We start from the raw sequence: 22,952 nt of genomic DNA, 5'->3' as shown, positions 1-22,952 counted from the left end.
ATCCCTCCCCTATAACTCCTCGTAGTGGACGTAATAACCGTATTAACGAGGCTTTTTGTGCCACGATGCCCGAACAAATCACACACTGCTCCAATGGTGGGGTTCCATGCAACATCCCGATTCATTGCGGACCTCTCGAAGTGGTCACGCCGACATGCGAAGCTCCCTGATTCAGGAACATAAAGACCCTCGCGTGCCCCTCCCCCACCGGACATATACGAGTACAGCAAAAAATATACAGCTTCAAGCACATCTCCCGAATCTTGCCAATCTTTGACATCAAGACGAAGACGAAACCTCCTGCCAGAATGGACGGCACAATAGTAGACGGAAAGTTCACCCACAACAACACCGTGGCCCCCGTCGCAGACCGCGTCCTCCCGCTCTTCTCCCTCAAAGGCCGCACCGCCATCGTCTCTGGAGCTGGAGCAGGCATCGGGCTCGCGGTAGCACATGCCCTGGCTGAAGCAGGCGCCAATGTCGCGATCTGGTACAACAGCAACAAGAAAGCTATTGAAGAGGCCGAGAACATTGAGAAGGTTTATGGAGTGAAGTGTATGCACATCCCACTGCAATCCCCCCAAGTCCCACTTATTTGAAGTGGGAAACAGGCAAAGCATACCAAGTAAACGTCGTCTCCTTCGAAGCCGTCTCCGCCGCTGTCGAAACCTGCATCCGCGATCTGAACGGACGCCTCGATATCTTCATCGCGAACTCGGGCATCCCGTGGACCCAAGGCCCCGCCATCGAAGGCGAGCTGGACCACTACCGAAAGGTCGTGACAACAGATCTGGACGGCACGTTCTACAGTGCGAGGGCAGCGGGCATACATTGGCGGAGGCAGAAGAAGGAGCAGACTACGATCGACGGGGCGAAGCTCGAGCCAGCTTTTAGGGAAGGCAGCTTTGTGGCGACAGCGAGCATGAGTGGCCATATTGTCAATATTCCCCAGCTGCAAGCTACGTATAATGCTGCGAAGGCGGGGGTGATACATCTCTGTGGGTCTGGTCCCACTTTTCACAAGAAGTCGGACTAACAATTGATAGGCAAATCTCTAGCAGTGGAATGGGTCGGCTTTGCGAGATGCAACACCATTTCTCCGGGTTATATTGCAACCGAAATCTCGAGTTTTGTTCCTGCGCCTACGAAGAATATTTGGAAGGACAAGATTCCTATGGGGAGAGAGGGAGAGGCGAGTGAGTTGAAGGGGGCATACCTCTACTTGGCCAGTGATGCGGCGAGTTATACTACGGGAACGGATATCATTGTTGACGGTGGCTATTGCCTTCCTTAAGGTGTACAAGTGTTGTACCAAGAGGCAAGCCTGCTGTTATCGAATCAACCTAGGGCAAGGGGAAAGACGCCCTAGATTATTCCATCTTCATATTCAATCACGGACAAGAGAAAGGGGGCAAGAGAAAGTGGACAAGCTCAAATCCTCATGGTAATTTAGACGAAGCCTCAAATTGCAACAAGCCTCCATCTACTCTTCTCACTCTCCTGACGCCTTGGTCCCATCTCATATCACGTTCTCGAGGAGCCTCTAACACCATTGGTCGCCTTCCAACAACCTCTCCCACCAAGTCCTAGTCGAGGGTTTGGAAATTGACATATTAATTTCTTCTTATTTTAGTCGAGATAATAAGTAAATATTAATTAAAGACTTATTACTTAGGGAGCTCATCAGAATTACCCTTGAATTTAATATAGTAATTTTCCTTAATAGGCATTTCAATAAGTAGCAAAAGCTTTAGAAAATAATTTATTTGGTATTGAAATGAGTTGTAATAGTTAAATAATTAATAATTATTATTTAAGCGACTGTTAAAATATTTGGGGGGCGGTTGGACTATCTGGGCAGTTGCCCAGTGGATCCTTCTAACCGCCTGTCCTTTCGCAGAGACCGTACCAACATTGCGAAGCACAGTGAGAAGTAGTTAGTAGCTAGTAGCTGTGAGTCGACCAAATCGCGTTGGCGAAAGGATGTGATCAGGAGAGGAACCTCGAGATGAAGTTTGGGATATACGTCATGTGATCGTCGGCCACCGGGACTAAAACGGCAAGAACCCATGCTAATTCCATTGGCAGAGAAGAGACGACAACAATGGAAAAACGACGTAACCAGAATTCAGAAACCCCACCTGGAAGCAATCTCTCCATCCCACGTCAATTCCCTCCTGAGATCTGAAAGGAGGAGGCAAAATACAATGCTGGAAGATTTAGACCTTTCCTTTAGCATTCCACCCCTCTCAGCATCGCAGACCATCATTAGGGCCAAGGATTCAGCCCTTGCGCGCTCTGTGCCAGGATGAAGTTTGCCAAAGAGCTGGAACAGGATCTCGTCCCAGGTACACGCCCGCGGCTGTTTCGAATCTACCAACAAGCACTAACCAATGCATAGAATGGCGAATCAAATACCTCGACTACAAAGCTGGGAAGAAACACGTCAGAGCTGTTTCTCGAGCTGCAAACCGCATGAACGCCACCCCGCGATCGACTGCTGTGCAAACGCCTCTTGCTCCAGACCATAGCACATACGGAGCGATCTCCACCTTTCCTCGAAGAACCAAGCCTTCCCCGAGATTGCGGAGATTTGACGAGCAAAATGTCGAGCAAAGCGAATCCCTTCGCAACTCGCCTGCCCCTCTGGGTGCCGACTCACGACCAGATTCAGACGCCTCAGAAGAAGACCAATTGGGCCCTCTGCAGAAGGGCCCAGCGACCCCCATACCAAAACACAAAAAATCTGTAGAGTTTTTGGATAAATCGAGATATGGAAGCTTTGTACCAACGCCTCCGACCAAGTCTGCATCCTCTCCGTTCGAGCTCCCAGGCCCAGCAATGAGAGAGTCGATCACAGGGCATTCGAGAGGGGGTACTCCAACTCTACCAGCTGCTGCTGAACCCGCTGTTGAACGTAGCGCCTCTCTGGTTGTCCCGACCAATGCCTATGAAGTAGGGCGAACAATGACGCCGTCCTTCAGAAGAGGCACCTTTGCCAACCTTCGAAATCGTTTCCCCGCCAATTCCGAATCACCATTCCTTCGAAGAGTATTTTCAGTTGGAACGCCTCTCACACCCTCCGAATCTCGTCGACTGGATGTTGATATGATTGCAGTCGACCAAGTTCGGCAGCGCCAGAAGGAATTCTTTGCATGGATGGACAAGGAATTGGACAAGATTGAATCATTCTACAAGATGAAAGAAGACGAAGCTGGGACTCGATTAGCAGTTCTGCGTGACCAATTGCATGAAATGAGGAACCGGAGGGTCGAAGAAGTGGCTGCAGTACAGCATGCTAAAGCAGTCCGGAAAGAGGATGAGCATGATGTCTTCCAGTTCCCACCCGGGCAGTCTAATGGACAATCAAGAAAGGATGACGATCACCGCCCAAACTCACGAGATCATCTGAAGGCTTGGTTTGACCCGCTCGAGAGGGTCATGAACCAGGCAAAATCTAAAATCACAGGTCCCCGCCCCGGAGGGAACTCGAAGGCGCTGCAAAACATGCAAGACTCTCCCGAAATGCGTTCCAAGTCCCAAGCAGAACGCAATCGACGTCTCGACGATGGTCGGGATTATGTTAGAAAACCTCACTACACTGACGAAGTGCCTTATCGCACGGCCAAACGGAAGTTGAAGCTTGCTCTACAGGAGTTTTATCGAGGCATGGAGTTGCTCAAATCATATGCCTTGTTGAATCAGACTGCGTTCCGGAAGATCAACAAGAAGTATGACAAGGCAATCAATGCTCACCCTCCCCTGCGATACATGTCCGAGAAGGTTAACAAGGCTTGGTTTGTTCAGAGTGAGGTTCTGGATGGTCACATCCATGCGGTAGAGGATCTCTATGCAAGATACTTTGAACGCGGCAATCACAAGATTGCTACGGGGAAGCTCAGAAGTTCCCAAGGGAAGAGAGCGGACCAGTCTGCAAGTGCATTCAGGAATGGTCTTTTGATAGGAACAGGTGCTGTTTTCACAATCCAAGGTGTCATCTACGGGGCTGGCCTATTGCATCACGCTGATCCTGTCATCCGGCTCCAAACAAGCTATTTATTGCAGATCTATGGTGGATACTTCCTTGCACTGTATTTGTTTGCTTGGTTCTGTTTGGATTGCAGTATTTGGACACGCAACAAGATCAATTATCAATTTGTTTTTGAATTTGATCCCAGATCGCATTTGGATTGGAGAGAACTGGCCGAGTTCCCCTCCTTTCTGATACTCGTTTTTGGATTGTTCGTTTGGTTAAACTTTACCAGGCATGGATCTTCTGCCATGTTCATTTATTACCCGGTGATTTTAATATTCTTCACGGCCGTTTTGATATTTATTCCAGCGCCAATCATTTTTCATCGGAGTAGAAGATGGTTTGTCTATTCACATGTAAGTCAATCTTCCCCGCTCCATCCGCCTGGCTAACGGCATGTAGTGGCGTTTGCTTTTGGCTGGATTATACCCGGTGGAGTTTAGAGACTTTTTTTTGGGAGACATGTATTGCTCTCTTACGTATTTCACGGCCGTAAGTGGAACGCCTTCTTGAAAACGCAGCAGCTGATATCGTTACAGAATATAGAGCTATTTTTCTGTTTGTATGCACATCATTGGAATGATCCTCCGCAGTGTAACTCGACACATTCGCGGCTTCTTGGGTTTTTCTCGGCCCTTCCCGGCATCTGGCGTGCGTTGCAATGCATTCGTCGTTACAAGGATACTCAAAACATATTTCCTCATCTCGTCAACTGCGGCAAATATTTTGCGACGATCGCGTATTATGTCACTCTCAGCGTCTATCGAATCGACCGAACCTGGAAACACCTTGCGATTTTCGTTACCTTTGCTACGATAAACGCTGTCTATACCTGTAAGATATCTCTCCGTACCTCTGATCGACCTGCTAACCTCTCTATAGCGATATGGGATCTTGTCATGGATTGGTCTCTCATGCAACCTCACGCCTCGAAGCGCTTCCTCCGCGATGTCCGCGGTTACAAAGGTACTCGATGGTATTACCTTGCGATGATCCTTGACCCCATCCTTCGATTCAACTGGATATTTTATGCAATATACACCCAAGATCTACAACACAGCACTTTTGTTTCTTTTGTAGTGGCCTTGTCAGAAGTTAGTCGGCGAGGAATGTGGGTTCTTTTCCGTGTGGAAAACGAACATTGTTCCAACGTTGCACGCTTTAAGGCCTCTCGAGACGTTCCTCTTCCGTACAACATCCCCACGGAATCAGAAGAAGACTTTGAACGCCGTCAACAAGCGCAAGGACAGACTCCACAAGCAACCACGACATCAGCGGCATCTCCAGCGGTGGCTCGACTTCGTAGCCATACGGGCGCAACACTCGAAGCTCAAGAATCTGCTGGTTCATCTCTGCGACGCCGTCCTCAGCATGCGAGAACATTCACGATGATTCTTGCCGACGCTCACACCCAGGATTTCGAGAAGAAAAAGAAGCCTGGAGCGGGAGATAGCGATAATTCGAATAACGTAGAGAGAGATGGCGATCCGGATGATGAGGGCCCGGCTGGCAGTAGTGATGAGGATGACGATGAGCAGGATACTCAGGATGTTTTGGATGCCGAAGCACTGTTGAGAGAGAGAAGGGAGCAAGCTGGTAATGGAAACAGGCAGGAATAAACTGGAGCAGATGTGACTTCCAAGGCTCTGCAATGCACTCTTCATCTTCGTTACTTCTACAACCGATTCGTTTTGCACCCAATTTTCCACCAAAGGTAGGTCTCGTGTGGTATTCATGTTTCACGGCAATTACACACAAGTTGACTTTCGAAAGTGGCAAGCGCCCCAATCCAAGTTTCTTCAATTGGTGTTCGTTGATCACTGTATATATGGAAATAGCAGAGCTTAAGGTTTTACACCGAAGCTTCGTCGAAAGATTGTACGGTTCCGGAGGCAGAGAAAGGTTTGGCTAAGGGTATCTGAAGGGAAGGTAATTTTGAAATGATGAAACCCTGGTCTCTGGAGAAGTCTCTGCATAGGAAGTAACAGACTCAAATCGCGCTTCCTGTCTTCCTTGAAAGCACGTCTTTTGCCGGGAAGCGCCTCCTTGTCAGCGTCCTCCTTTATTATATTGCAACAAGGATTTCAGATCTAACTTTCTTTGAGGCCCCTATCTAAAACGCGAGCACCAGGGAGCTGTAGACGTCCCTACTTCCGACGTCTTGCAGGCTCGCGGCTTGCCAGGATCCTCGACCTCTGAGTTTCAACCTTTCTCAAGGATCCTTTCCTCACCTCTGCCGATGCAGATTTCAACCCTTGAGCAGAATGTCAATGTGCTCCAAATCCTACCATCAATGGGTGCTAGAGGTGGAATAAATAAAGATTTACCTAGACTATTATTTAAGAAGTAAATATAATGGCTTGTAGATTGTGACATTATATTAAGTGGGCTGTAACGTACGGGCTTCCCAAATGGATAAACCTGAAACTTGAGTAATCCTCGTATATCAGATAGGATTTTTTTATATAACTCGAGTTTTTCTTCTGGAAGTATAATTATATTTGCATTAGCCTAGTATATTTCAGGGATAAAACTGAGTAATATAAAATTATGCACTATATCTTTGGCTAGATAATTATTATATAATTAAGTTTAGGCAATTGTTATTAAATTAAATTATTAAATATTGCGCATCCCTAATGGGTGCAGACTTGAGCCCAGTAATCATCCCCGAGTTCTGACATCGTTCACTCGAGCGCTGATCAGATGCGAGAATCAATCGAGTCGTGATTGGCACCGGCCAATGGTATCTTCACACCTTAAGCTGGCCATCAGAACCCCAGCATTTCATTCGTATATCTATGCGAGGGGGACACTCCGGCATAACGAGTTGTGACATTTCGGCCACTGGTTTGGGAGAGCAGACAAATGTTTTGATATTGTGAGACGTGACATTGGAAGCTATGTCTCACCCACCGTTCCGGTGAAGTCAACTTAGAAAGCGGCCGAAATACAGTAACAGTAGCGATGGAGGCCCAAAGCAGTTACAGAGTGAGGGACAGATGATGTCATCCTTCAGGTGAGAAGCCGTCGAATGGACGGCGACCGGCAGCTTGTTTTACACGAATGTTTGGACTCATGCCCCTTCCCGTGAGATCGAGATTGAGTAACAAAAGCTCAGAATGTTGCCCAGAACAGCCAGGAACAGCATGTTCGAGTCTTGAATTGCTCAGTTCTCCAATTTTGGATCAGGTATCCCAACCAACTCCGAATCTTATCCATGAATCTATGGTATCCAAGATGTCCCTCTTCACTTCCCCGCACGCCAGTGCTTCATTTTAAATCTAATCAACCCTTTAACGCCTTGGTATCCCTTCTCAAACTCAAGTCCTGACCTCAGTGTTCCCCAGATCCTTTTTAAAGAACGCACAAATCTCCTCCCCACATTCCACGCTTCTCATTTCTCTCCCAACCTCATGTTGCAACGGCGGTGCACCCTGAACATTCACATTCAGATCATTCAACAGCTCCTGGATCACGCCCATCATTGTCTTCGCCCCTGGCGTCGCTCCATATGACTCGAAGTATGACGTCTGCAGATCCTCGCAGAAGTACATTCCACCCGGCTTGACGACCGGGAAGAGCTTGTCTAGGGATGTGATCTGCTGCTCCATTGTGTGTCCGCCGTCATCGATTATGATGTCGAAGCCGCCGCCGGAGGAATTGATAAACTTGTCGAGGAAGTCGACGTCGGATTGGGAGCCTGTGTAGATCTTGACGTTGGTCATGTTCTGAAGGAGTTAGCTATGGGCTTTAGGGCCAGGGAAGAAGAGAAATACCTGAGCCCATTTCCGAACGCACTCTTTGTCGTACTCGATGTAGTATAAATCGACGTTTGGGAGAAACTCCTGCCAAGTGTAGTAGGACTTTCCTGGGCCGTAGCTCATGTCGCAGCCCAGTCCAATTTCCAGCATCTTCAACGACTTGTCACGAATTGGCTCCAGGTATTTTTCGTACACTGAGAGTTGTGTTAGAGTTGAAACCCTCCAGCGATCGTGAGAACCTACTGTAGTTGTAATGGTGAACTGTAACTTTGTCGGTGCCCCATTTCGTTGCGATTTCGAGGAACGAAGGTCGAGTTGCTCCTGCTGTTGGCTCTGTGATCTCAGCGTTGTCTGCGAGGACATCTTCCGGAACCGTTGTGTTTTGTGTGGGCGTAACTTTCTCGAACTCCTCTAAATGCGTGTACAGGACATCTCTCGACCGCAGATTCCACAGGGTCGCGAACAAAAATAAAATCCCCACCGCCGCACTAACAGACACGAAGTTGAATATTCTGCCCTGCATGTTGAAAGAACATCTATCTCATGGATAACGAGTGTGGCAAGAGTTGAATCTTGATTTTTGAAGAGAAAGAATGTGTTTGCAGGTAAGGAGAAACGTAGACCTGAGTGATGGTGGTGGGGAGTAATATCATTGCTTTCTTGGACCTTGGCATCCACTAGATCTGCTCTACGCTCAAGAGACCATGGCGCCGGGGGGACGGCTGAGGCAGGGGCTAAATGGCTCGTGCATGGGGGCGCGTGCATGGGTGCGTGCAACCCAGGCCTCGATCAATCTTTTTCAAACGGACGTGCGACCGTAGTTGTGAGTTGTTTCAATTAGAAATCTTTCGCGTTTGGAGGATCATTATCTGCTGAGGAGCGTTACATTTGCGGCGCATTTCATCCTACAGCTATTTATTACCCTCCTGTACGAAGTGGTAAGATTATACCCGGAGGGTTACCCTGTGTCAGTGAGACAGATGCTGCTTTAGCCTCTGTAGGCTGGCACAGATTAAGTAATCACGCTCTACTACGATGGTAAAGCGCGCATTGAAATCCGTCAACTCGCTAAGCGAGGACGGGCGCAATTCTAATGCTCGCATTACGAAAATTCTTATAATTCTGCTTTGTATTCTATTATTATAAAAATTTCACGAAAGTTAGATATGCTTCTTTTCTATTACGTAAAGCACTTTTAAAGAGTTTCGGGCGTTCCATTGAGATTTGGTGTGATTTTCTAAACGTAGCGATTTTGGTGTTCCTCGCCCCTTTTGGCCGCTGGACAGTTTTCAACGCCGCGCTGCCAGGATAAAGTCAAACGGCGTGAAACGTATAAAAACGCCAGGCCGAGAAACATCTTTTCTAGGGTAATAGCTGTATGATGGCAGTGCCTGATGTGCGCCAACACGAACATCAAACGCTCCGTCACACCACCCGTCTTATTTAGAACCCTCCTCTTGATGATCTCTCCCAGTAGGGATGGAAAAAAATTACATAATTAGATTATATTTAATGGGCTCAGCCTAAATTATATTTAATGGGCTTGCCATTATTATATGCATAATTTTATATGTAATTTATGATTTTTTTAATGCAAATGACAGGTCACATGGCATGGTGTCAGGACTAAAGTTATACTTTTTATTCTTCTTCTACAAGTAGGAGAAGTGGGTCTCACGTGCATTAATTTCTAGCCATATAATTGGTCCAATATTGGACCCACATAATATAACGCATAATGGGCTCAAGAGCATTATTTATACGTATATAATAATAGGGTAGGAATTATATATAATTATCCACCCCTATCTCCCAGGTACTCACGGCCCGAGGATCACCAAGCCACGAGCACAAGTTCTAATTTCCACTGCGGGGCGCGGCTTCAGCCTCAAAGATGCTTTTACGGACTGTAGTTTCGTTGGCACGGCCGGAGGCTTGCCCCTAAATCAGCTCCGAATGCTCACTTCTTGACTGTTCTCCGTAGGACCGTAAGAATTTCAGCTGAGGTCTGCATCGAAATTGGGGGTCGAAGCTGGACTTGGTGCCCCCCCTGAATGCTTTAACCCTGGCTGGTGGATTGGACCCAAGCCTGATCGCCCAAATTTGACGCAGGCCTTCTCGTATCGCTCGCCTCTCGCCTCAGAAACTTGATTCGGACGAGCTTGCATCCGAGCTGCATGAAATATTTATTTGGGGCTCCAACATCAGTCCTCTCCCACCTAAATAAAAGAAAAAGTGGGCCCTTCGCACAGACATTCTACCAACAAACCTCTCCATGAAAGGGCCCACTTTTTACAAGTACATCTAGTACTACTCCGTACAGTAGTAATTCAGGAGAGGGGAGAGAGTAGCCGACAGGGGTTAGAGTCATGAATCATGAACCGGGAGAGAAGGCTTTGCCTTGCGGGGTCGTAAGTAGCAGACCCTGTGGTTACAGTACTCCGTACGGCCAACTCCCCGCAACGGGCGGGTGCGCCAATCGAACAGGGCGAAACGTCCCCTGAAAGATTTTCAGGGGTTCACCAGCCCTGGCTCCACAAAATATGCTGTCAAGGAATTAAAGGTAAGCAGATCTTCCGTCCTGAGATCTGTTTCTTTCTTCTCCATTCAACGTCTCCGCAATGGAAATGGATTTCTACAAGGGGAACTTTGCGGCATTCGCCTTGCTGAATGCTGTTTTGGCATTTAGAGAATATCGACAAGTGGATGCTCAGCAGGAGAAGGACGATGAATCGAAAGCAGAGGCCGAGGGTAAACGGGTGGTCTTGGACAAATTCAAGTGGAACTTCATCCCGATATATTTACTGGTCAATGGCGCAGATTGGCTTCAGGTAAGAAAGTCCTTTGGATTTCTACGGGCATGGAATTGACATTCCAAAGGGGCCATACATCTATCCATTATACAAAGGTTAGATCTCTTTCTGCGATCGTGTCGTCTCCACGGTGGGGTGGTGGCATGAGACGACAACGTTGCAACGGCTTCATATCTGCGGCATCGATCCGGGCTAATCCATGGTTATCAGATGAAAAGGGCCTTGTCGAAGAAGTGGTCGCGGCGCTTTTCATGACTGGGTTTTTGGCAGGGGCTGTATCAGCATCGTTCACAGGAAATTTGGCAGATCGCTATGGACGACGACTTGCATGCCTGGTCTTTTGCGTGATCTATTCGCTATCATGCCTTGCCCTCTTGAGCGACGATATTGTGATCCTATTTATCGGCCGCATGCTTGGAGGTGTGAGCACGACACTGATGTACAGTGTTTTCGAGAGCTGGATGGTGACGGAGTTCAACAAGCAGTTCCCGGACGAGCCTGGATCCACGTTGAGCGGTATCTTCAGCATCATGACGACTTTAAACACTGTGGTTGCAATTATTGCTGGAGTTTTAGCAGAATGGGTCACCGATTTTACAGGGACTGAAAAGGCGCCGTTCATGACAGCTGTGGCATGTCTAATGCTTGCTTTTGCTGCCATTAACAGTCGATGGGTAAGATATGCCGTTTGGCGTTACGTGCATTTTTTTTCTGATAGCGAGATAGTCGGAGAATTTTGGCGACAAAGCAGAGCAGACTTCGGTTTTGGACATTGAGGGGAATGGCACAGCTCCCAAGAGTACACTGCGTTTGTTCATTGAGGGTAAGTTTGACGTCGAAACGAAGAGCGGGAAACTGACTGAAACCAGACAAGCGACTACTTGCCCTTGGTGTCACGGCCAGCATCTTTGAAGGCTCGATGTACATCTTCATATTCTTCAAGTTTCCAGCCTTAAAATTAGCACACAAGTTATCTGGCTTGACTGATGGTATGTTCCCCCATCACTTCCCCAGCATCACCCTAAAATCTATTAGGCCTCCCATTCGGACTCATTTTCGCTATTCTCATGTGCTCCATGATGCTTGGATCCCTCCTATACAAGTATATCATGACGCACTATCCTCACGTAACTCCCACTCGACTACTCATCTGCACCCTCTCGGTTGCTGCGGCCAGCTTTTTCATCCCTGTCCTCTGGAGAGACGAACGAGTCACCATGTGGTGTTTCTGCGTCTTTGAAATCTGCTGCGGTGTTTATTTCCCTTTGATGGCGTACCAAAAGGGGAAGATCGTTGAAGATGGTGTTCGGGCGAATGTGTATGGATTGATGAGGATACCATTGAACGTATTTGTTGTTTTGGTGTTAAGTACTACGAAAGAAGGTCAGTACAGAGTCGACTCGAGTTTGGGTTAAGCTAACAAGTACAGGCGTTCGGCATAGAGATCTGGTGTTCACATCATGCAGCGCCTTGTTGTTGGCTGCCGTTGCGGTCAATGGAATGTTGCAGTAGCTGGAGACTCCTGAACGGCTGCATTATGTATACAATGTCAGATGAAAAATGGCGTTGGAAATATATGGGATGCCTTGATGATTTTATCACGATGTCGGCTGAAACGACAATGTTCAACACTTCCCAGGTTCTTCGTTTTCCGGTTCCTCTCCTCTTTCCCCTTCTCCCAACGCGGCCCTGGGGTTGTTCTTCGTTTCGACAGCTGTTGGACCCCAAGGAGTCTGCAAATTACCATTGACATTTATTTCAGCTCTTGCTTCTCATTTCCCTAGTATTCCACTAACTCATGGATAACTTCTATGTTCTCCTGCCCGACTTCTTGCCGGCAGCAATGCAATATAACCGTCCTTCGTACGGAGTCAATCGTCGCATTGATCACTGTCAATCTCGCGCCCGCCGGAATCTCCTCGGCACTCTGCGCGCCTTCACAATTTCTCTCCTCCATATCTATAATGCGCTCCGCAATACTCGCCAGCATGTCCCTGTGCCAAATACCCTCTTGTCTCGACCCTTGGCAAAGCAAACGAAGCACCTGTCGTCGAAGCAAAGGATGCCGACACCTTGAAGAGACAAAGTAAAGATGCGGCAGAATGCCCATATCAAATGCTGGGATTAGCGACTACTCAACTTTTAGGGAATGCCCAGAGGTACTGCTGATCAAGAGGCGAGATTCGAGAGCATTTATCTGAGAAAAAGCTACCTCGAAGGAATCGAAGATCATTTCTTGGCTGGAGGGACCTGCGGATGCTAGGATAGTAGCTGTGATATGTTGGATTTCGAGGAAGATTGCCACTTTTTGCTCTCTTGTGGAGAGTTTCCCATTATGCTCTGTTATGAACGCTCTGAAGGACCGCGACCAGGTGCCAAGAAGATTGGCGCTGAGCTGGGAAGCGGGACCAGTGTCCAAGTCGGTGTCTCCTAGGGCTTGGAGCTGAGAGGTCAACATCCCGTGGTAGAGAGAGCACATGCAGCTGTCCAGACAATCTCTTGCCTCGTCGACAGATCTGAGGACCGAGGGGATCGATGGAAGTGCAGGAGTGAAGGCTGGCTTGACAAATTTCCATTCGCCGGGCTTCGTGTGGACGAATAAGAGAGTCTGCAACATCAGCCTCCCAAATACGCGTTCAAGCTGGACGGCCATCTCTCTCGAATGTCGGTTCGAACAATCGCCCTTCGAAATCCAGTTGAACAAGACATATATCCCGCTTGACATATGGTTTAATGCAGCTTCATAATTGTTTTGAAACATCTCGAAGCAGACAAAGAGGGCGCAAGTCATGAGCACAACCTCTACAGAGGATTCGTTTCCTTCTTGTATTTTCTGGTTCAAATCCGAGATTGCTTTGGTGTGTTGTCTGATAGCGAAGGCTTTGGGACGCCTTTCCAGGCTTTCGGGAGACTTATCAAGTATCGTTTCCGACAGAGAAGCCAACGCCACAATGGCATGCCGAACAGGGTCTTCTTCCTGTGCAACTTGCAAGATAACATGAGTCCAGAAACTCGAATCGAAGAAGCCGCTGAGATCAATGGCGACCTTTGTACGGAAGAAGTCGAATGCTCGGACTTCAGCACCGGTATGACAAGGGGTTGGAGAGATGTGGTGGGGAACCAGGATGTTGGGTTGCCAGAGGACGATTTTTAGGGGGTCTGGTTCTGGAATTGAGGAGTATTGGCATTGCCGGGAGCTCTTTTGACAAGGCGTACATCTTGGTTGTGCCGTGTCGCATCGAACATGCCGAGATTTGCATGTGCTGCAACCCCCTCTGCCTTTTAGTGCCCATTTCCGTTTGGAGGTTCCCATGTTGGAAGTTTCTCGTACATAGATTTAATGAGCAGGGTCGGATTTGATCCGTAATCTCGGGTGTTGTCCCGGAAATCAAAATAGCTGGAAAGAGATTGAATACTAGCAAAAAATACAGGATTTTGTCTCAACCGACTTTTTGAGAAATAACTGCACAGCGAACTCATTTCGACTCATTCCAAGGCCGCTTAGTCACTTCTGGAGACGTTTCTGAGGGCTTCAATCTTGATAGGTGCGTATCAGTTGTCAGCATGACGTGCAGATTTGAAGAATATGCGGCTAATGCAACAAGCCGTCTCGAAGGGGAAATGGTTTCGCAAAATTGCACCTCTTTTGAAAAACAAGATCCGCGGCCTTGGCATCTCAATTGAGTTCATTCTCGTTAAGCCTGTTGGTGAAGCTGCAAGAGTTCGATGTGCAGTCATTAGTCACAGTCAGACGGACAAATACGATCCCATGTATCCTTTTATCCCAAAGCGGAAGATTTTCGTACACGCTGATCTTAACCTGAGAGCTCAGGCTCCCACAAATTGCAGTCATCTAAAAGTGGAGACACCGCCTACAGGATAGGGTATGTAGGCCCTGCTATAATCCTCGCTGAAGAGTTGCATGGAAAATTAAACCTCCAGACTAGATGGTAAACAGATCTACTTAGAATCCATACCCAGCAAAGGATCCGAAGAGGGCAGTGAAAATCTCCTCGCCAATAAGTATGTAAGAGAGTCGAAGAAGACTCTTAGAATCTCATTGTTCCCATTACTTAACTTTAATTCTCATCCGAACTCTCAGCTATCTTGATAGCTTTCAAGTTCAACCATGCTTCAATCTTACATCCTCTTGGCCCTCGTCAGCCTCATGCTGTGCTCCGCGACACCAGTCGAAAGATCTCCAGCTCAAATTGCTCTTCCAAAACCCACAGGCATATATCAAGTCGGTCGCAGTGTCACCGAACTCATCGATTATAATCGAACTCAGCCATTTGTGGAAGGCGATGAGCCTGTAAAACTCATGATCTCTGTCTTCTACCCGGTTCCTCGCCAGCACCATTCTATCTTGGGCGCATACATGCCTCCTGAGACAGCAGGAATCGAGGACCTTGAGCTCAGCCTCGCCGGTGTTGCAGCACCAAACGGCACATTCGAAAAACTCTTTCTGCACCTCGCTAGCAATGAACCAACTGAGAATGTCACGAATCAAACCTCCTGTCAACACCCTCTGATCCTCTTTATGCCTGGCCAAGGAACAACTCGTCACTTTTACCAACAAATCGCATCAACCATAGCCAGTACAGGATACATCGTGGTCACCATCGATGCAGCTTACGACGTCGATGTTGTAGAGTATCTCGACGGTTCTCTTGCCATGTTCAACGCATCGTTGTGGGAAACCCTAGACCTAATTGCACTCAACCGGACTGGCTTCACGGCAATCGAAACTCGTGTAGGAGACGTCAGTTTTGTTCTCGACTCCCTCTCCAACGCAACCCTCGCACACTCACTCGTCCCGAACTTGCCTTCATACGGCTTAAACACCACACACACTGCCATGTTTAGTCATTCCTTAGGAGGAGCCACCGCATTCTCCGTACTTGAATCTAACGACCGCATCCTTGGAGGGCTGGACATGGACGGCGGCCTCTTCGGTCCAGGTCTCTCAACCGGGACCTCCAAACCCTTCATGATTATGGGTCATGAAGGTTACACACGAGACAATCAGAATGACGATCCCTTTCTCACTTGGAAGACTATATGGCCGAACCTTACTGGGTGGAAGAGAGATATCATCGTTAATGGTACTGGGCATTACGACTTCTCTGATTATCCGATCGTGTTTGAGACGCTTGGGATCACGCCTTCCAATCAGACTGTACTAGACAATATCTATGTAGGGAACATGAAAGGGAAGAGAGCACTCGAGATTGTGACTACCTATGTTGGAGCATTTTTGGACTTTGTGATTTACGGGAAGTGCTCTGAGCTATTGGATGGGCCTGTGGCGGAATTCCCCGAAGTCACTTTTGAGTACTGATTTTGTTTGTTGCACCTGCCGGTCTCAGAGGAAAGGCAATTGATAATAACGTGTAATCGTAAGGCGGAAGCACTTTAATTTGCCTTTTACACCAAACTGTGCTCCTTCGTTAAGGGCTAAGCTCTAGCAATTTGTCCAGCTTTAGCAAATACTTTGTTTAAGAACACTTCAAAATGAGCACCTTTCCACAACGCTCAAAATCAATCAGACTAGATACTCCGAACTTTGAAAAGCTTTTTATGTTAGTCCTCAAAGATTCTTCGAGGATAAATCAAAAAATTTCCTTGATTTCTGTAAGTGCTGAGACTGAAATAAACGAGTCCCCCTCGGGCGAAGGAGTTAGTTGACTTCCCGTTTTCCTGTGATTATTTCTCTTTGACGGCTGTTTATTATCTTCAATGACTTCTGGCACTCTTTGACATTTCATCTAAACCTTTATGTCTGGAATCCCGATACAGAGCGCCTTTGTCCGATCCCTTGTCTACCCGAACAATTGACTCTTTTGCTTAAAATCTAATCGAGGCATTATGACTGCAAAAGCTTCTTCTAAGGTCTCGATATAACTTCACAACGGTAATAGTAATCGGCATTACTTTACTCTAAAGAAATACTTGCCGATTCAATTATGTCTTTAGGTCAACAACCAGCACAGTCCAGATTGTGCACAACCAAGTACATCTGTCCCAACTGCCCCGACAAGGTCGAGCTGCACTCAAATACCTGCCCTGCAAAACTTCGCGAGCTGTCCTCCTCGATAGGACTTCAGTACAGGCTTCACAAATATACCACACATCTGCAAAGTGAACCCTGCTTGCAGATTTCGGAGCTATGCTGGAAGTGTACGCTGGACTTTAATCAATACAAAATGGAGCGGGCCCTACACGACGCCGTGGTGTGGAGAAGACGCCTGAAAGATTAATTATAACTTTACAAAAGTAATAAGTATTATATCTTAATATATTATTAATTATAAAGGTTTAGGCGTCTTTTATTATAGATTTAATAGGCTTTAAGGCGTGGTTTTCGCCTATTATTTAATATATAAAAGAAAGAAAAATAAAGTTATTTATAAAAGTATTAGTTATAAAAGTAATAAAAGTAATAAAAGTAGCTAAAAAGCTTTTAATTAAAATAAAATAGAAATCTAAATAATACTTCTCTTCTATATTTATTTTTACTAATAATACTTTAAAAGCATTATTTATTAGTTTGTTTTTATTATTTTTATTAGCTTCTTTTTCCTTAATTTTAATAATATATTATATATAAGTATTATTAAAGTATTTATTAAAGTTATAAGAGTTTTGAAATCTAGATTAGTAAATATTTTTATTTTTAAAACGAGCTTTCTTAATCTTTTATTTCTTTAATATATATTTTTAAAAGTAGTATTTAAGTCTTTTATATATAAGATATAATTTCGAAGTATAATTATTATAATTATAAGGTTTAAAGTAATTATTATAGGTTTCGAAATTATAGCTAGGCTTATATTAATAATTTCTGAATAAAAAATAACTTAAAGAATTTTATAAATAATATTATTAATTAATTAGTTTTTTTTATAAATAATAATAAATTGTTAGAGTCTATTAATAAGCTAGCCGAGATTATTAAAAGAGTTTAAAACTATATATTAATATACTAATAAGCTTTAATAAAAGATAATAATTTAATTATATAAAAATTCAATTTTTTATAAAATAAAAATAAGGCCGTATTATAATTAATATAGATTATTAATTAGTATTTGAATAAGTTTAAATATTGTCTTTTTAGAGTATTTAGCCCTTATAATTACTAAAATAATAGTAGTTTATTTATTTAAATTTTAATATTAAAACCCGGGATTTTTAAAAAAGCTATAAATATTTATATAAGTTTTTTTATATATATATTAAAAGAGCTAGTTATTATAAAAGTGGGTTTATACTAGCCTCTTTAATATAATATAGAAAGCTTTTACTAGTGCCTTTTATAAAACTTTATATATTAAGAAATATTAAGAAAAATAATTATTAGTTTTATTATATTTTTATTATTTTCTAATAAGCTTTCTAGTAGAAATAATAAATATTAATTAAGGGATTTTCGGGTTTAGTAATTCTAGTAATAATTCTAGTAATAATAAAAGTAATAAATAGTTTTAATTTCTTTTTATTTAGTTCTTTTTAAAATAAGATAAACTAATATAATAAGTTTCTTTAAAAGATCTATTTTAATTAAACTATTTTTAATAATATTAGCTTTATTTTAATTTTTTTTTAAAAAAATAATATTATAATAAAGTCTAAGTAATTCTATTTAATATAAATACTATTATATTAAAAGTATTTTTAAAGGCCTTATAATTTAATATAATTATATTAGTTAAAAGTTATATTATTAAAGTTTTTAAAATTATTCTCAAATAAATCTTATAAATTTCTATTAAATATTTTATATAAAATATATTAATATAGCTTAATATTTAGATATTTTTAAAGATATATTTTTATAATATTTATAATATTAATTTCATTTTCTTATTTTTTAATTAGCTTTTTTTTTTATTTTTTATTTATATTATATTAAATTTAAATTTTTTCTAATATATATATTATAATAAGAAGTATTTAAAAGTAAAGTTATTTATAATAGATTTATAAAAAAAGGTTTAATAATAAAAATATTAATTAAGATAAATATTTTATATTCAAATATTTTATTTATAATAAGAAATTTAGAAAGTAAAATATTATAATTCCGAAAGACTTTAAGCTCGAGAAGTTTAATTTAATAGTAAAATCGAAGTTATAATTAAAGAGCTTTAAGAATATATATATTTCAAAAAGAAGATTTTATAAATTCGAATATTATATAAATTAAAAAAATAGTAAACGACCAGACGGCAAGCCCGCATCAGGAAACTACGACTCCCGCATCGGGTAAGGTGCGTACACGGGCCCGCCGCCGCTTTCGCGGGGTATAAAAATCTCGCGACTCCATCGCTCGCTCCTTTCCCTTCTTCCTTCCTTTCCAATAGCCCAACAACCTCCACCTTGTAACGCTCGGTGCTCGCTCTTCATACGCATTCGGCCCTTCTGCCTAGATTCCATTCCTTCCCACTAGGCTCCCCTGATCGGCCACGCCGCAGCTGAGAAGACGACGCCAGCAAGGTGCGGGGCAATTTCAACCAGAATCCACGATCCCCCCTACCACTTCAATACTGCTGAGCAGCTGTGATACAGCGGATTGCCTCGCAAGCTGCTTCGCATTGGCTAAGTTACGAGCTTTCCGTGTCCCAACATTCTCACAATCTGCCTCGTCGTCGCACTATCACCGTTCCTCACAGCAGGCCGCTCCGGAGATTGAGATACCGCAGACTCAGCCTGCATTCCTTACAGTACAATAATGCCTCACGATAACGCGGCCTGGCTTCTGCCTAGCTGCGCCGCAGGTGGATGACGTATGGGCAGCTTCCTGTAAGTTTCCTCATGCCGTAGCGCATTTCGTATTCGTTTGATTGCGCGGATCTGGGCTGATTCGAGACGAAAGGATCATACGGGGCTCTAGCAGAGCATTGCTTGTATCTGCTGAAGATGTGCCGATTGGATTGTGATAGCTGCTTGCATGATAGCTGAGACGCCAACGATGAGGATACCTGTGATGTGCAAGGTTGCCTGAAGCCTTCGGACAGGCGGATAAGGTGGTATCCGAGGATATACGACTCCTCCCTTCCTTCGACCGCCCCTGCCTCCTTGCCCAGCTTTTCGTGGCCTCGCCAACGATCGAGAAAGGATACTGAGATCGGTCGATCGTGGTGGACAGCGAAGTGGAGATGGTGGCCGCGGAGGGGCAATGGGCATCTTCCGGCATGAGAGCGCAGGATTGAAGGTCTCAGGCTCTGGCAGCTGCGGTAGATCTCTGTGTGCATGAGGGGCGGCATTGACGCCAAGGCATTTTGACGGTGGGTACGTCAGAAGAGGGGGGAGAATGGCACTCCAGGAGTGTACGGTGGGCCGCAGAGGGTATTCTTGTTCTGCGAGGGCAGTGCGAGAAACCCTATATAAGTCCTGATTCCCCCCCCATCTGCTATCTTTCTGCAGTCCAGTTTCCACAGCCAGCAGCAAGCAGAAAATATCTTGAATACTTCCAAATATTTCCACGCGCTCAAGATGGCCACTTTGGCCTTCAAACCATATACTTATGTGCCAACTGCTCCGCGTTCCAAGAGCGCAACAAGCCGCCGCAAACCTTCCTCGAGGCCAATCAGCATCTTCGACAAGCTCCAGCGCATTAATCCGAGTAGTACAGAACTCAGCATGCCGCAATCAGCAGTTGCTAACGATCGTGGGAGTAACGATCTTGGAATCCGAGGTACGTTTTGAGATCGAGATATTTGGCTGGTAGCAATTGTAACTAACCTTGGACATCTGAGAGCAGGGAACAGTATGGTCACCAACGATAACGAAAACGACGACGACTTCGACCTTCCCTCTATCGAACAACTGCTATATACCACGCTACAGAAGGAGAGCTTTGCAGCGGAGGACCAGCTTTTAAATAACGCGACCTTCGAAGTTGGGGATAGAACTATAAATGAGAGGGGCGGCTCTCTTAATAATAACGGGTCAGTACCAAGCAGTAACCCAAGCGGTAGTCCAGGTGAGTACGCTCTCTATCCTTTATCGTGGAAACAGACAACCAGTTTTCTAATATGGCATAGGAGATCTAATTGTGCTACTGGGCGATGACGACTCAAGTGCCTCTGAAGCTGAAGTCGACGACAGTGGTCTTTGTGCTGAAAGTGCAGCGGCAGATGAAGGTCTTCTTAATAGCCCAGAGACCGCCATCGACTCAACAACCCCGGCCCCTCCCAATTCCGACGTATGGCACGATATTAATGACCTACTCGAGACGGCAGAGCGCTTGCGGCACTCTGAACCAAAACCTTTGACGTTAGATTCTATGCGCCATCATACTTCCTCTACTTCCAGTGCCTCGAGCGAGCCATTGCACGACCACATCAGTGCAGCAGGCCACTGTACGGTCTGCGCTAAGTCTGAGGCCACGATGTACCCTCCTGCTCGTTATCGTAATCACCCCCCCTACCATCTTCCTACGGTGCGAAGCGCAGCAGACGAGCATGAGCTGGTCCGCCCTGCACTGAATTCCGATATCTTTGATGAGGAGGAGAGACAGCGACAGGAGGAGGAGGAGCAGGATGATTGGGGCTACGGCAATAACAACAATAACGAGGACGGCAGGCAGCTGCAGCAAGAGGTAAAAGAAGATGTGACAGCGACGCTGACGTCCGAAAAAGTTGGCGATACCCATCTATCCAGCAAGGATGAAAGCTTAAGGCTGGCCACCCACGATCCATCTCCAGAGCTGAGTCAGGATAAGTTAGGGAGCCATAGCAGTAATTCCAGTGACGACGAGCTTAACAGCAATCCCGTGTCGATCAATGTGGATAGGGAACCACGTCCTGCTAAGCGGAAACGATCATCCTCATCTAACAACCCAATATACAAGAAGCGCAAGCGTCATCTTGAGCAGAGGTCTAACCCCCAACGTAGACCACACGCCAAGCTCCGTCAGCACTCTCCGAAATCATACTCCCCTCTTGATCATGGTTCAAGAGTCACCGCAGTGTCTAGTGCCAGGGATCGATTGCCTTCGCCAGCACCTTTGACGCCACAAACTATAGATACAGAGATACCATCTGATAGCGACAACCTTGGCCGATCATCTAGTAATATCCTACCGACGCTAACCGAGGTTACATTCCGTCCACACTCTACACGCTGCTGCTCCTTTATAGCGGTGGTCCGAGATAGTCGCGACGGGCGAGGAATCTCTTTTAGCCAGCTTGCCCAACTTATCGAGAGCGTTGGCCATGTGGGGAGAATTAATGACTTCACTATCAAGCCAATAGAGCAATATTCGTTCCTGTTAACTGGCTTCAGCCGGCATACCTCATCCCCGCTCTCCAGTGGCACGATTTTATCGCCTATTATGGAGGCAAACTATGTCTTCGACAACGCGCCTTTAACTACACTTTAGCATAGCAAAGCCGTCGGCGCTAGAGCTCTGCTATCGGAAGAGAGTGAACCATTAAGTAGCGATAACGAGAGTAGTTTGAGTGATAGCGATCCTGATCTCAGCAGCGACGATGACGCCTGTTCGAGTAAAAAAAAGCAGGGTTCTAGCGTAAGGATAAATATCCCATGGGATCCTGTAGACGAGCAGCGCTTGCTGGCGTATAAGAAGGAGGGCAAGTCGTGGAAGTGGATCTTCCGCCAGTTCCCAGGCAGGAGTCAGCCTGTAGTACGCACACGTTTGAACATCGTACAGGCCAGAGGCGAGTAGGCTTCCTCGCACAGGTGGACAGGCGGCTTTTGGTGCATACTTGTCCATTGAAATTTGACAGGATAAACCGAGCGACATATCGTGCGTGGGCCCGAGAAGATCTTCTCACCCGTCGTCGTATATGCCATGTCGGATACGGAAGTTAAAGCCATTGCCTCTGAGCCGTTATCTGCCAAGCGCCAGAGGGAATTATTAGAGAATGGTATTAAGAAGTTGCAGGATAGGTATAAGATTTTCAGGGGTTAATAGCACTGGATAGATGATAATACTGGAGTTTCTCAAAAGGTTTTTAATTCTGTGTGAATCCGTATTCCGTATTATCGTGCTATAGCCTTAGTACTAAGATTAATAGGGCTTTCTGCAGATTTTCAGTGCTCGAGACAAAAAGAATCGAATGTCTGCCTCCAAGGACGTTAACGTACTATTAATAAAATTCCAAGTAAGTTCTAAATTTAGCAAGAGTAGGTCTTCCTCACCTCTTCCCGCATTCCCTTAATAGTGAGCGTTTTCAACTGTAATATAAGGGGAATTGAACAATTTTTGAAATATTAGCTCCTTAAATATCTCTTGCGGGGGGTCAGTGGGTATGGAAGCTGCATTAGACGGGAGAACGGGGTGGGTAAAGGGAAGGAGAGGTAGAGGTTCCT

At 45.3% G+C, this 22,952-nt stretch overlaps 7 protein-coding genes across 7 annotated transcripts; 4 read left to right on the top strand and 3 right to left on the bottom strand.

Annotated features, from left to right (window-relative positions):
* Window positions 1-119: 119 nt before the first annotated feature.
* On the top strand, window positions 120-1,679 carry K444DRAFT_612552 (NAD(P)-binding protein). The gene is made up of 3 exons (XM_024880156.1): window positions 120-555; window positions 612-998; window positions 1,047-1,679. The coding sequence occupies exons 1-3, from the start codon at window positions 309-311 to the stop codon at window positions 1,292-1,294; spliced, it is 882 nt and encodes a 293-aa protein (XP_024737281.1). The 5' UTR covers window positions 120-308; the 3' UTR covers window positions 1,295-1,679.
* Window positions 1,680-7,356: 5,677 nt separating this feature from the next.
* Window positions 7,357-8,320, bottom strand: K444DRAFT_629346 (uncharacterized protein; the record flags this gene model as incomplete). Its single annotated transcript, XM_024883042.1, has 3 exons — window positions 7,357-7,764; window positions 7,813-7,991; window positions 8,041-8,320. 3 exons carry the CDS (start codon window positions 8,318-8,320, stop codon window positions 7,357-7,359), a joined length of 867 nt encoding a protein of 288 aa, XP_024737280.1.
* Window positions 8,321-10,424: 2,104 nt separating this feature from the next.
* K444DRAFT_642999 (DUF791-domain-containing protein) lies at window positions 10,425-12,122 on the top strand (the record flags this gene model as incomplete). The annotated part of the gene is made up of 7 exons (XM_024884804.1): window positions 10,425-10,628; window positions 10,678-10,705; window positions 10,821-11,284; window positions 11,337-11,433; window positions 11,480-11,599; window positions 11,646-11,993; window positions 12,040-12,122. The coding sequence occupies 7 exons, from the start codon at window positions 10,425-10,427 to the stop codon at window positions 12,120-12,122; spliced, it is 1,344 nt and encodes a 447-aa protein (XP_024737279.1).
* Window positions 12,123-12,550: 428 nt separating this feature from the next.
* On the bottom strand, window positions 12,551-14,265 carry K444DRAFT_391835 (uncharacterized protein). Its single transcript, XM_024872443.1, has 3 exons — window positions 14,060-14,265; window positions 13,942-14,007; window positions 12,551-13,873 (listed from the first exon to the last, which is right to left on the bottom strand). The coding sequence occupies exons 1-3, from the start codon at window positions 14,098-14,100 to the stop codon at window positions 12,742-12,744; spliced, it is 1,239 nt and encodes a 412-aa protein (XP_024737278.1). The 5' UTR covers window positions 14,101-14,265; the 3' UTR covers window positions 12,551-12,741.
* A 424-nt stretch (window positions 14,266-14,689) lies between these two features.
* K444DRAFT_612546 (uncharacterized protein) lies at window positions 14,690-16,161 on the top strand. The gene has a single exon (XM_024880155.1). It carries the CDS (start codon window positions 14,740-14,742, stop codon window positions 15,949-15,951), a length of 1,212 nt encoding a protein of 403 aa, XP_024737277.1. The 5' UTR covers window positions 14,690-14,739; the 3' UTR covers window positions 15,952-16,161.
* A 3,058-nt stretch (window positions 16,162-19,219) lies between these two features.
* On the bottom strand, window positions 19,220-20,173 carry K444DRAFT_391777 (uncharacterized protein). Its single transcript, XM_024872441.1, has one exon. The coding sequence runs from the start codon at window positions 19,877-19,879 to the stop codon at window positions 19,376-19,378; it is 504 nt and encodes a 167-aa protein (XP_024737276.1). The 5' UTR covers window positions 19,880-20,173; the 3' UTR covers window positions 19,220-19,375.
* On the top strand, window positions 19,995-22,151 carry K444DRAFT_391796 (uncharacterized protein). The gene is made up of 4 exons (XM_024872442.1): window positions 19,995-20,310; window positions 20,377-20,598; window positions 20,660-22,054; window positions 22,104-22,151. The coding sequence occupies exons 1-3, from the start codon at window positions 20,109-20,111 to the stop codon at window positions 21,997-21,999; spliced, it is 1,764 nt and encodes a 587-aa protein (XP_024737275.1). The 5' UTR covers window positions 19,995-20,108; the 3' UTR covers window positions 22,000-22,054; window positions 22,104-22,151.
* The last annotated feature ends 801 nt before the right edge of the window (window positions 22,152-22,952 follow it).

This window comes from Hyaloscypha bicolor (genome assembly GCF_002865645.1).
Source record: "Hyaloscypha bicolor E unplaced genomic scaffold K444scaffold_60, whole genome shotgun sequence".
NCBI classification, from domain to species: Eukaryota; Fungi; Ascomycota; class Leotiomycetes; order Helotiales; family Hyaloscyphaceae; genus Hyaloscypha; species Hyaloscypha bicolor.
Note: the sequence above shows the minus strand (reverse complement) of the source record. Positions and strands in the feature narration are given on the sequence as shown.